The 11,519-nt window shown below is 40.7% G+C and overlaps 1 protein-coding gene across 3 annotated transcripts in view; it reads left to right on the top strand.

Annotated features, from left to right (window-relative positions):
- Positions 1–9,996, top strand: part of CACUL1 (CDK2 associated cullin domain 1) — a 66,552-nt gene extending 56,556 nt beyond the window's left edge. For all 3 annotated transcript variants that reach the window (XM_060241538.1, XM_060241539.1, XM_060241540.1), the window contains 3 exons: positions 1,391–1,529; positions 8,353–8,396; positions 9,262–9,996. In XM_060241538.1, the coding sequence (XP_060097521.1) occupies positions 1,391–1,529; positions 8,353–8,396; positions 9,262–9,302 (224 nt within the window). In that variant the 3' untranslated portion in view covers positions 9,303–9,996. The remainder of the gene's footprint in view (positions 1–1,390; positions 1,530–8,352; positions 8,397–9,261) is intronic.
- Positions 9,997–11,519: the final 1,523 nt, after the last annotated feature.

Below are 11,519 nucleotides of genomic sequence, written 5' to 3' on the forward strand. Positions count from 1 at the left end.
AATGTTGTATTTTATGCTATGTAAGCCGCCCTGAGCCTGCTTCGGCGGGCAGGGTGGGATATACATTAAAAATTATTATTATTATTATTATTATTATTATTATTATTATTATTATTATTATTATTATTATTATTATTATTATTTAATTCTTATTATCTTACTTACCATTATACTCCTAATTTGACCACGAGAGGAAACAATCAGCAAGAATTATTGGCTAGTTCTTAAAAGGCACATGGATTTATGTGGAGAAAAGCTTTAACTTTTAAGGGCAGAGTTGTCAAACATACAACCCTGTGGGCTGGAAGCAGCCTGTCCAGGGCTCTTATCTGGCTCTCAAGCAATTGGTCATTACCAGTATTTACCTCTAAGCTGAGTTAGTGAGAGCTAGCTCACAGTTTTTTAGCCTCTAGCTCACACATTTTTGTCTTAGCTCAGGAAAAATGCCTCCAAAGCAAGCTAATTTATGCAGTAGCTCACAACTTTAATGCCAGTAGCTCCCAAAGTAGAATTTTTGCTCACAAGACTCCACAACTTAGAGGAAGTATCGGTCATTTCCTTTAGTACCTTTGTGACATGGGCTGTGCATTATGTACCTGTGTACTGCCCAGTGCTAATAAGTAATGGGTGGTGGAAGTGGGAGGATGGGTGTCAGGGAGATACTTTAAGGAAATAATGTAGGAGTGTTAATGTTTTAAGCATGTTTGTATTTTTAGTAAGAAAATAGTATTGCTAATTGGGTTTGCCTGTGTCCTTTATAAAACTTTTATTTTCCATACCTGGCATTACATTTTATGGCACACATGGCCTGGCCCAAGAAAGTGATGTTTATGTCAGAACTGGCCCTCATAACAAATGAGTTTGACACCTCTGTAAGAGGTTTAAAGCACCTTGAATTGGGTCTTCAAGCAAATTGGTAGCCAGTGCCACTGCTATAAATCAGTACGATTATGGCCATGATGCCTGTACCAGACAAGCCATGGGCATTAAACTCATGTTTCAAAGTTGTCTTCAAAAGCCAGCTGCATACAGAGCATATGGCAGTAGTGTAGAAGTTACTGATTCGTGAACCAACAAAAAGTATCTAGGAAGAGTAATATTTGCTGCTCCATGTGGGTGTGGGGAAAACACTCTCTTCCATTGTGGCAACCTTTTGTCAGAAAGCTAGCATGAGTCCAAGAGACACTGTACCTGTTCTTTTGTTTTGTGTTAGTATTCTCACTTTGCCTGCAGCAAAGTTAGATTTCTTCCTTTTTACTTAAATATTTATACTGCCAAAGGTGAGTGTTAGGATTTGACAGGTTTGCCATTGAATTGTCTCAAAGGGTGTATGAGGCTGAAACACGAAATTATTTTGTTCCACTCATTATTACTTTCTGTTTCCCCACAGAATGGGTTCAGATGGCACCAGCTTTATTTTCTAAATTTATTCCAAACATCCTTCCTCCTGCAGTAGAATCTGAACTTGAAGAATATGCTGCTCAAGACCAGAAACTTCAACAAGAACTTATTCAGGAAGGATTTTCCAGGTAAAAGAACTAATATTTGCAAATTTGGGCTCAGGTTTTCCAGTGTGTTTCTCAGATTCATGTCCAGAGAGCATTATAAATCTGACTGAATTTAACTTTCAATCGAATGACAAGGTTATTTACTGATTCCCACTAACAGAATTGTTTGTGGAAGACTTTTTGTATATGATAGCTCTTGATAAATATGGAACAGTTGCATTGGTCCTCAACAGTTGCTTGGTGCATTTTTAATGGAATTATAGTTCTGATGCATTTAGGTCTATGCTATATATTTATCAAGGCAATGTTTCTCTTTGGAACAGGATCTTCTCCCTGTAAAGTTGAATGTGGTTTCGTGGATTCTACATTATTTTACTCTAGCGTGCATTAAAAAGGCATACTTTATACAAAACAATATTAAACATTTGTCACAGGCTTTAATGTGTTTAAGAAAGTTTTATGTTGACTGGTGTTTTAATAGCGAATAACTACAACATTTCCTAATAATGTGGCAGTATTCAGTTATAACTGCTTCTGTAAAGCTTCTTTCAGTTATCTTTCTAATTGTAGAATACTGCATCCTTAGGAAGAGCTTTCTCAGAAAACCATTTGTATATTGTACGTTGGATCCAACACTGTGTCTCCACAGTCCTTGTGTCTGCAGAAACTCAGTGCTGGATTCAGCCTTGTGATTCCCCCACTTCTTTGTCAGAAGCTTACATCTCCTGAAGAAAAAGATCCTTTTGGCTTTTGTCTTGCGGTCAATTTTATTGACAGTTTACATCAGGGGTTGGAAACCTTTTTTATGCCAAGGGCCATGTGGATATTTATGACATCATTTGCGGGCCATACAAAATTATCAACTTAAAAAACAGTGCTCCATTGAGGAAGAATGATTCAGGCCAGCAAAATTAATGCAAATAATTGTTTTTCTATTTGAAGTCATGTGGGGAGAGCCTAATCTGGCATACACACACACACGGCCCGCCGCCCTAGGCAAATGCATAGTTCCAGGAGGAACTCAGTAGCATATTAGACCACATCCCCTAATATTAGCATATTAGGTCACACACTCATTAGCATATCAGGCCACACCATCTGGGATAATCACGTGCAAACTAAACTGTGACAGTAACTTTTCCAGGCCCTGCAGCAATTCTGCCCAGCCAGCCAGGCCCCAGGGAGGCTGCATCACAGTACATCTTGGCCCTGTGATCCCTGCCTGGCCCTGGGGAGTCTGCTGCCCAGCACAGCTGGGCCCCATGATCCTCGCTGGCCAGCCAGACCTCAGGGAGGCTGCCACATAGCTCGGTTCGGTCCAGCAATCCCCGAGAACCACATCAAATGACCTTGAGGGCTGTATACGGTCCTAGGGACGGAGGTTCCCCACCCCTGGTTTACATTGATGAAAGAGAAACAGCGCAAACAGGTGCTGTTTGAACAAATCATAAGAGTAACCATGATGAGCCAAAAGACATTGATTTTGCAGGTAGCAGTTTTTTAGGCATCGGATGCTCATGAGAGTAGATTTAAGGCACAAACTTAACACAAAGGTATATTGCTTTGTCTTTTAATGCTGTTTAACTTCTGTATTTGTTTAGTTCCAACAATGTCTTGTTTTCCCCAAACTAATGTTTTTATGAGTAAATATAGTATGTAAATTGGAAAGTTGTGGATATGACCAACAATTTTTATAATGATTGGAACTCGGGGAAATTAAATTATTGCCATGTAAATTATTGCCACTTAAATTATTGCCACATATTTCTTTGGTGACCCAGTTCCCATGGCATATGGACAAAATTTACCAAGAACCCTCAGAACAACTTGTGCGGGAAACAAACATTGTGTGGAGAGTGTGAGTGATAGAAGATGAGCAGGAATAACTCCTGCAATGGTGTGAATATTACAAGAGAAAGATGCAGTCTTCACTTTCTTTGGGTGCTTCTTTGACTCCAGAGAACAGTGATACCTGAATTGTAGGAAACAGAATAAAGAGATCATAGGGATATTCCACTGGAATTCATTGAGGAGAGGTGAGGGAAGAATATTATATTTCACTTCTCAAAATGTGTGAAAAGGTAAAGCATACTGCCTTGAATAACCATTATAAAATTACCTAATACTGTCATAGTAATACAGTTACAACAAATGATCTAATTTCATGTATTGATTACACTTGTATCTCATCTGTCATCTGCCATGGAACTCAAAGTAATTTACATACCATTGCCAAGAGATCCCCCCCTCCAGTCATCAAGCAGACCCACATCTGCTTATCCTTGGCAACCTTTTTGTCTTGTGTATCTTTGGATCATACCACAAGACCCCAAAGTCAGAAAAATACAATATTTTACATTAACTTAATAAAGAAACTTGGTCAGAAGTTTTGTTTTATGGTCCAAATATGACCAATGCTTTCCCTGATTGACAACATTTTGCTTTGTCCTAATTGGGACTTTTCTAAACTAGTTTTTAATATGGTAGAGAAGGAATGAATGGAAACTAGATCTGTTTGTGTTCCACATTATCATACAGACTGTCACGTGTTACCATTTGTATATATTTGGCTTTTGCCAAGAAATGTAGACATTCTCCTTGCAAGATTGTCATTTACAGTTTCTACTTGAACCTTGCCAGTCTCACAGAATGACTAGCTTTGTCAGCCTCCTTGTTTGCCAATAAAAATACTTGAAACTGCACAATTATGTCTAATCACTTAAATCTAGAAATCTGATTAAGAAGTTTGTTTCATTTTAATTGCTTTTCCCCAGAGTCTCTTGAGAAATTAAGCCTTACGTTTGGGGTTTACTATTGGCAACATTCCAGGGGGATAATTTCTCTGTAATGTCATAGGTCACTTTCAATAGAAAATAGTATAACTATGAGTCAGATGATATTATAACAATGTTAACTCTTTCATGACATTTACAAATAATGGATTGAATGAAGCAAAAGCTGGCAGTTTTCTTGGTATGCATTTCTTTCACGGTGTGATTTAAGGTAGTTAGTAAAATCCCTTAATGGAAATAGTGTACCCAAGAACTTTCCTGCAGCTATCAGATCAACTGGTGCCTGAGCAGAAAAACCAAGGTGGTAAAACTACACTAATAAACTGAACAAGTTGGGTCATAAGGGAAATCATGGTAAATAAACAAGCAGGAAATTTTTTCACTTTTTGGGGCATCCTATCATGCATGGCTAATTCCACCAATCAGTTAGGAGGCAGGTAAACGTAAACTTCCTGTCTCCGGCAGTGGTCATCCCAGATCCCCAGTTCATTTTCTGCCTTAGACAGTAGGAGCTCTGGTAGATCACTTAACTCTTTTGCTTCTTAATCTTTTTTTAATTAATTATTGTGCGAATGCTCTAGTTTTTCCATTCTATCTTGCCATAATACTAAAATGACTAAAGAGCAATAAGTCAGTACCCCTATATGCAGTTCATACAGTCAGAAACTGTGTAATGAAGGATTTCAGCAGTTATACTAATGATGAGGGATTGGCATGAACCAGGCCCAGTATGTGATATGTGAACCTCAGTTCATTCTATCCTGTCCCTGTGAACCTCCCACGAAACGCCCAGGTAGCTTTGGGAGGTTTGTGCCGGCAGACATGCTGGTTCTTGCAGCAGAGCTTGGAGAAGGCAATTAAAGAGACCGCAGTCTCTTTAAATGCCTTCTCCAAGTGGTGCAGCTTACTAAAACTATTTAAAGGGATCCCTTTAAATGTTTTTTGCAAGCTGCACTGCTATTGCAAAAATCTGAGCTCACTTGTGAGTCACAGCACCATGCATGTGAGAAACACAAACCCGAGTCATTAAATGAACCACAAACCTCCATTTTCCCAGTTCATGCACATCCCTTTTTGTGATGTAGTATTCCATCTAGATTTGCACTAATGAATTATCTTAATTACTGCTTCTCCATTAATTAACTAATGAATATTGAACCAAACTCTTAGCAGCAAGTACATAAGAACATAAGAGAAGCCATGTTACATCAGGCCAATGGCCCATCCAGTCCAACACTCTGTGTCACACAGTGGCAAAAATTTTATACACACACACACACACACACACTGTGGCTAATAGCCACTGATGGACCTCTTCTCCATATTTTTATCTAAACCCCTCTTGAAAGTATTAGCCGTAAATAGTGGAACTGTATTACATTAGTTCACAGTATGCCCCACAGTACTGTGATTTGGGTATTTTAACTACTGAATATACTGAACAACTATCATATTGAAAGTATCAAAGGCTTCACAAAAGCTTTAACACTCTGATCCTCAGAGCTTGAGAGCCAGTATGGTACTGTGGTTGGAATGTTAGATTAGGCTTTGGGAGACATATATGCTACTTTTGGTTTTGGTTTAAGAGTGCTTAAGGAATGGTGCAGGCTGCTTGAAGCCTCCTTACTGGACCATAGGAAATACCACTGTCTGGGAGTGGGCCCATCCTCATTGCCAGAGCCTACCCCCAGACTTACTGAGGAGTTACAGCATGCTCACTGGAGAACCCACAGTGTGAGCAACAGAGAAGCCCACCAGGACAGTGCAAAAAGGAGAAATGCTGCAACACGGTATAGACCAGAGGTTCCCAGACTTATTTGGCCTAATGCCCCCTTTTCAGAAAAAAAAATACTCAGCACCCCCTGGAAACCTTCAGCTCCAACTAGCGCAATGGGAAGGTGCTGCCGTCCAGCCTTTTTCAACCCAAAAGCAGCAGTAAAATGGGATGCTCTTTCTTGGAAGCCTCCGACAAGCGCAGACAACATTTGCCCTGCAAAGAAAAGCAGTGGCACAGCAGTGCCATCCGGGGATCTTGGTTTGCCTGCTGACTGATGCAATTGTGCCACATGGGAAGGGGGAGTAAGGGGGTGCCCAGCATTACTCCCTGGCAGGGTGGCACCCTAGGCAGTTGCCTACCCCGCCTTCTCCCACGTGCTGGTTCTACTGATTAGAAATTCTGGACCCCTCCCAGAAACATGATGTTTTGACACCTCCCACTCTCTTCTCCTCTTCTCCCTTTATGCTTCCACCCCCCCCTTATTTTTATTCACCGCCCCCCCAATTGAACCTAAGGCTACTACCGCCCCCCCTGGATCGTTCCAGCGCCCCCCCCCCCAGGAGGCAATATTGCACACTTTGGGAAACACTGGTATAGACCCTTGTTGAGTTACAACTCAACCATGCCCACTAGCTGCCAGGACAACAGCAGCAAGGAGAAGGAATGTTGAACACATGAACACATGAAGCTGCCTTATACTGAATCAGACCCTCGGTCCATCAAAGTCAGTATCGTCTTCTCAGACTGGCAGCGGCTCTCCAGGGTCTCAAGCTGAGGTTTTTCACACCTATTTGCCTGGACCCTTTTTTGGAGATGCCAGGGATTGAACCTGGGACCTTCTGCTTCCCAAGCAGATGCTCTACCACTGAGCCACCGTCCCTCCCCAAATCTCCTTTCCTTCCCTTTATTCCAACAGCAATAAAGCAGTATGAGCTTTTTAAGGCCTCACTTCAATCATTGGCAGCAGTTGCTAACTGCTAGCCTGATCAGGGCAGTGGGAGGGGAAAAGAGGCTACAGGTTTTAGAAGCGGGCCAGTGAGAAGGTGGCTGGTGAAGGGGAGTGAAGATGCTGCTCTCTACCATTTGCCCCCTCCTTCTGTTGTTCTAGAATGTTTGAGAGCAAGAAAGGCATATATATGTACCTACACATGTACAAAATGTAGCCCTGGGCATAATAATCTACAAAGCAGTGAATCTCAAGAGCCCATTTACTGTTGATGGAACATAAAATGGAATTGTGTTGCCCGTAAACATTTTTGCTGTACTTGGTTGATTTGCAAAACAAACAAAATCTGGACCTGCATTTTAAAAAAAATCCTCAGACACTTTATTGCTGTTACGTTTTATATTTTATGATATAGTGTCAGGTGGGTAGCTGTGTTACTCTGCAGAAGCAGAACAAAATCTATGTCCAATAGCATCTTAAAGAACCATCACGTTTTTCTAGGGTATAAGCTTTTGTGAGTCAAAACTCACTCTATCTGATATGAAGTGTATATGTCAAAGTGAGCTTTGACTTTCAGAAACTTATACTGCTGGAAAATATTGTTAGTTTTTGAGGTGCTCTTGGTCTCTGTTTTTGTTTTGTAATGTAGCTAATTGGTTCTGCATGGTCAAGTAGCCTTTGAACTGAGAACAGTGTATAGGACTGATAAATTGAAATGCTAGTTCCCATCCCCATATTGCCAGCCTAAGGCAAGTATGGGGGCAGCATTTCAATTTATCAGAGAACTGCTCTTGAGAGAACAGCTCTACTAGAACTGTGAGTGACCCAAGGTCACCCAGCAGCTGCATGTGGAGAATCAGTTCTCTGAGAGCTCTCTCAGCCCCACCTGCCTCACAGGGTGTGTGTTGTGGAGAGAGGAAGGGAAGGAGATTGTAAACCACTCTGAGACTCCGAGTGAACAGCAGGGTATAAATCCAGTCATCTCCTCCTCCCCCCTCCCCAACTGGGGAGAAAGGCAGGGTATAAAAGAAGTAAATACTCATTCTTATTGGCATACATGGCTAGTATTTAAAATATTATTGATAACATTACCTTTAAAGGGATGGATCCAATGCCTATCCTCCTGGTCCACTCAGCAAAGTTTGACATTTTCCTTCATCCTAAGGAGCCTTCCTCCAACTTAAGTGGCTCTTCACTGTAGCTCTTTCTCTTTGCTGGAGGAAGCCTCCTCAGGTGGAAGACTTCAAGTAGAGCAGTAGGATAGGGGTAGGATTCACCTGAGCCATCATAACAACTTTTTATAATGTACCCCTACCCATTTTGTTTCAGGGGTGATCAGTCACGTAAGAGACCTGGAGAAGAATTAACCTACAGTAAGTAATCAAGATTCTAAATTGTTTCAGTGATGATAGCTTTGTTCAGTGTAGAGCAGGGGTGTCGAAATCATTTGTTATGAGGGCTGGATCTTGACCTTGTTGGGCCAGGCGATGTGTTTCATAAAATGTAATGCCAGGTAGGGGAGATACAAACTTTATAAAGGACACAGACAAATACAAATGCTCAGCCTAATCCACCTCCCTGGCTTGTTGAGCCTCACGCAACACATGGAAGAGAGGCCTGGCTCAGTCACTTTGCAGTGAAAGAGCCTGGCAAAGCTAGCTCCTTCCTCTCCAAAAGCCTGGCAAAGCAAGTTGTGATGCAGAAGGAAGCAAGAGAGAGGGAGAGGGAAGCATACCATGGTGAGTTGTTCGTGGGCCTGATAGAAGCCCTCTGGGGGCCTGATTCAGCCCCCAAACAGCATGTTTGACACCCCTGGGAGAGTGAGGAGGGACTGCCCCTATCCACCTCTAGCAGAAAAAGTCAGCTTTATAATGCTGTGTAATTAGTGAATGGGTATTATGGTAACTACCAAAGTAACAGAGGGCAAAGGATTCTTATTTGCAGATCCTTGATACAAACCAGCCTAGGGTCTGAGGAATCTGCTGTAGTGCATCATGCAGTATTGCTTTGCTGGTGGTGGTGGTGGTTGTTTTTTTTGTCACATTGCCTGCCTTCCTTGCCAGCTAGCAAATGAAGGGAATGTTTGTTCAATTTCCCAGGCTTTTTCTTTAGTTAGGGAATAGATACCCTACTGTTGGTGCTCTTAAAGGCTTTTTGAAGTTGCTTTATGCTCCTGGAAGATGAGTGGAATACCACATTTTTTAGTAATGTCAACAACTTTGTCTTCTCTTTTTTCAGATGGCTCAACATCCTGTGCAAATTTAAGGGGATGCAGATAGTGACTGTACTAGAAGTCTTTTATTCCCAATCATAGTGGACACTGGAGCAGCATTGGAGGGGGAGGTATCCAGAGGCTCAGTTGGGATCTACTGATGCTCAGGTTCTTTGATGCAAACTACACCTAGAAGAGGAGTGTGGACTTATATCTTGCCATGTAATAAAATTTCTGTTGCTGCTAATTTGGGGCTAACTTGGAACAATGTGACTGGTCTTGACAAGTGGTTGTTTATTTTTTTGCAATACTGCCTGGAAATAACCTTCACTGCTTAATAGAACTTAGTAACCAAAAAGAACAGCTTCCTTTGAAAGAAACATTTGCACTTTTTTTGTGGACATTGCTGTTAAAATTTGTGCCCATTATGTTTTGTCTGGAGCTTTGTCTTAAAAACAAACTTTGCACATGCAGATGGTGTTTCTTTTTCTGCACAAGGGTTGCCTCTAACAGTTGGTTTCATGCAGTTGACACTCTACATTCCAGACATCATTTCTTCATTTAGACCCCTCACCCAAGTCCCCGTTATTTTTACTGGGGTTTTTGCCATTTCTTCTCTCTGCCCTCATCTTGTCTTTAGCATATGACATTTGCAATGTCACAACATAAAATATTTCTCTTTAAGCTGTGATTTGATTAAACACCCTGCACAGACTTTTCTGCAGTCCTTGGTTTTCCTTAAGAAAAGAAACTGGATACTTTTTTTAAAAAAAATACACAAATATGAATACAAGCCTTAACACTTTTTAATTGGTTTCCATAATTATTGCAACTGATTGAGTTCTGGACTGAATGCAGTTCCAACATGTGGTTTCTGTTGAGAATTGAAATAGACACACATAGCAATTCAAGTATTTGCCAAGTGATTACAGGCCATGGTTGGCTAATTCTGGACTGCCATAGCACAATATAGTACAACGAGAGACTTCTAGTCTAATTACTTAAATCAGTGCCAGAATACTTTGGCACTGGGCTTGTGCTAGATTTAAGAGTATTGCTTCAAGTTTGCTCATACTTGTTACTGGGCAGCAATTTTCTTGAGGTCAGTTTACACATTCAGGAAAGGTATATGTGTACCTTCTTTGCCTGACTTTCAGAATGTAGGTTCAGGTGATGTCACACTAGAATAATCTACCCAGTTTCTTTTTTCTCAGCCCTTTTTAGTATCTTTTTAAAGCTTGAATATAGTTTTTACTCATCTACAGGATGTGAATTACCTGTAGCTATTTATGCCTCATAAGAAATGGGTCTGTATCTCTGCTTTCTGCTTCTGGATCAGAGGCAAAACCACATGGTGCTGTTTGTCTTCTGTCTTCTATGTGAAGAAGCACCAGGAGTATAGTGAGACCTAGTGGATACTATGGGTTTTTAAAGTTAATTTTATTTAGAAATGGGAGACTGTTATTGCAATAATTGGTAGGTACAGATGAGCTTGCCACTAAGGCGAGAGAGCCAACTAAGATGCACCTGTGGTGAGGATTTAGCACTCAGAGGCCTAGTGTGAATGACTTTGTAATGTAAGTATTGTGCTCATTTAGAGCTGGGGAAAGTTTTCATTTTTAAGAGGAAGATGCAGAAAAACAATCTAATCCGTGCTTTTGTTCCTACTTGATCTGCTTATTTAGTCCACAGAGTAGCCTGTGCAGTTTGAAAATTGTATATATTAGGAAATCTGTTTCCCTATAGTAGCAAAGAATCATCATATATGAGACATATATTTGAAAAGTGGTTGGTTGTTTTTATAGTGGAGGGGAGGAAAGAACAATACAACAACAGCAGCAAAATAAAAACCATTCGAAGGAGATGGAAAGCCAAATTCTTAATGTGGCAGTCAATGACAATGGATAGTTGCAAAGAAAAAACAGATGTAGCAGTGGCAGTAGAAACCTTTTTTTTAATGCAAGCTGTCTTTTTGTTTTGCACACAGTCACTACATGAATTGACTCTTAGGAATAACAGATCACATAACTTTCACTTCAGTTTAATATAAAATGATAAGACTTCTTTGTACTGTAATAGACGTTTCATTCTCTTCAGGGTCACCGTATGATGTCACCACATTCTGTGTCCATATTCTTTTTTACATTGAGGTCCTAGTCTTATGGTAGTGAGGAATGAGCATGCAGTCATGCCACTAGGACTGCAATTGTGCAGTTGCTATCCTTGAACATGCATTACTTTATCCACCAGACCTCAGTTTCCCTTGAGGACAGAATTAATATGA

Source organism: Heteronotia binoei, chromosome 6 (genome assembly GCF_032191835.1).
Source record: "Heteronotia binoei isolate CCM8104 ecotype False Entrance Well chromosome 6, APGP_CSIRO_Hbin_v1, whole genome shotgun sequence".
Lineage (NCBI taxonomy): Eukaryota > Metazoa > Chordata > Lepidosauria > Squamata > Gekkonidae > Heteronotia > Heteronotia binoei.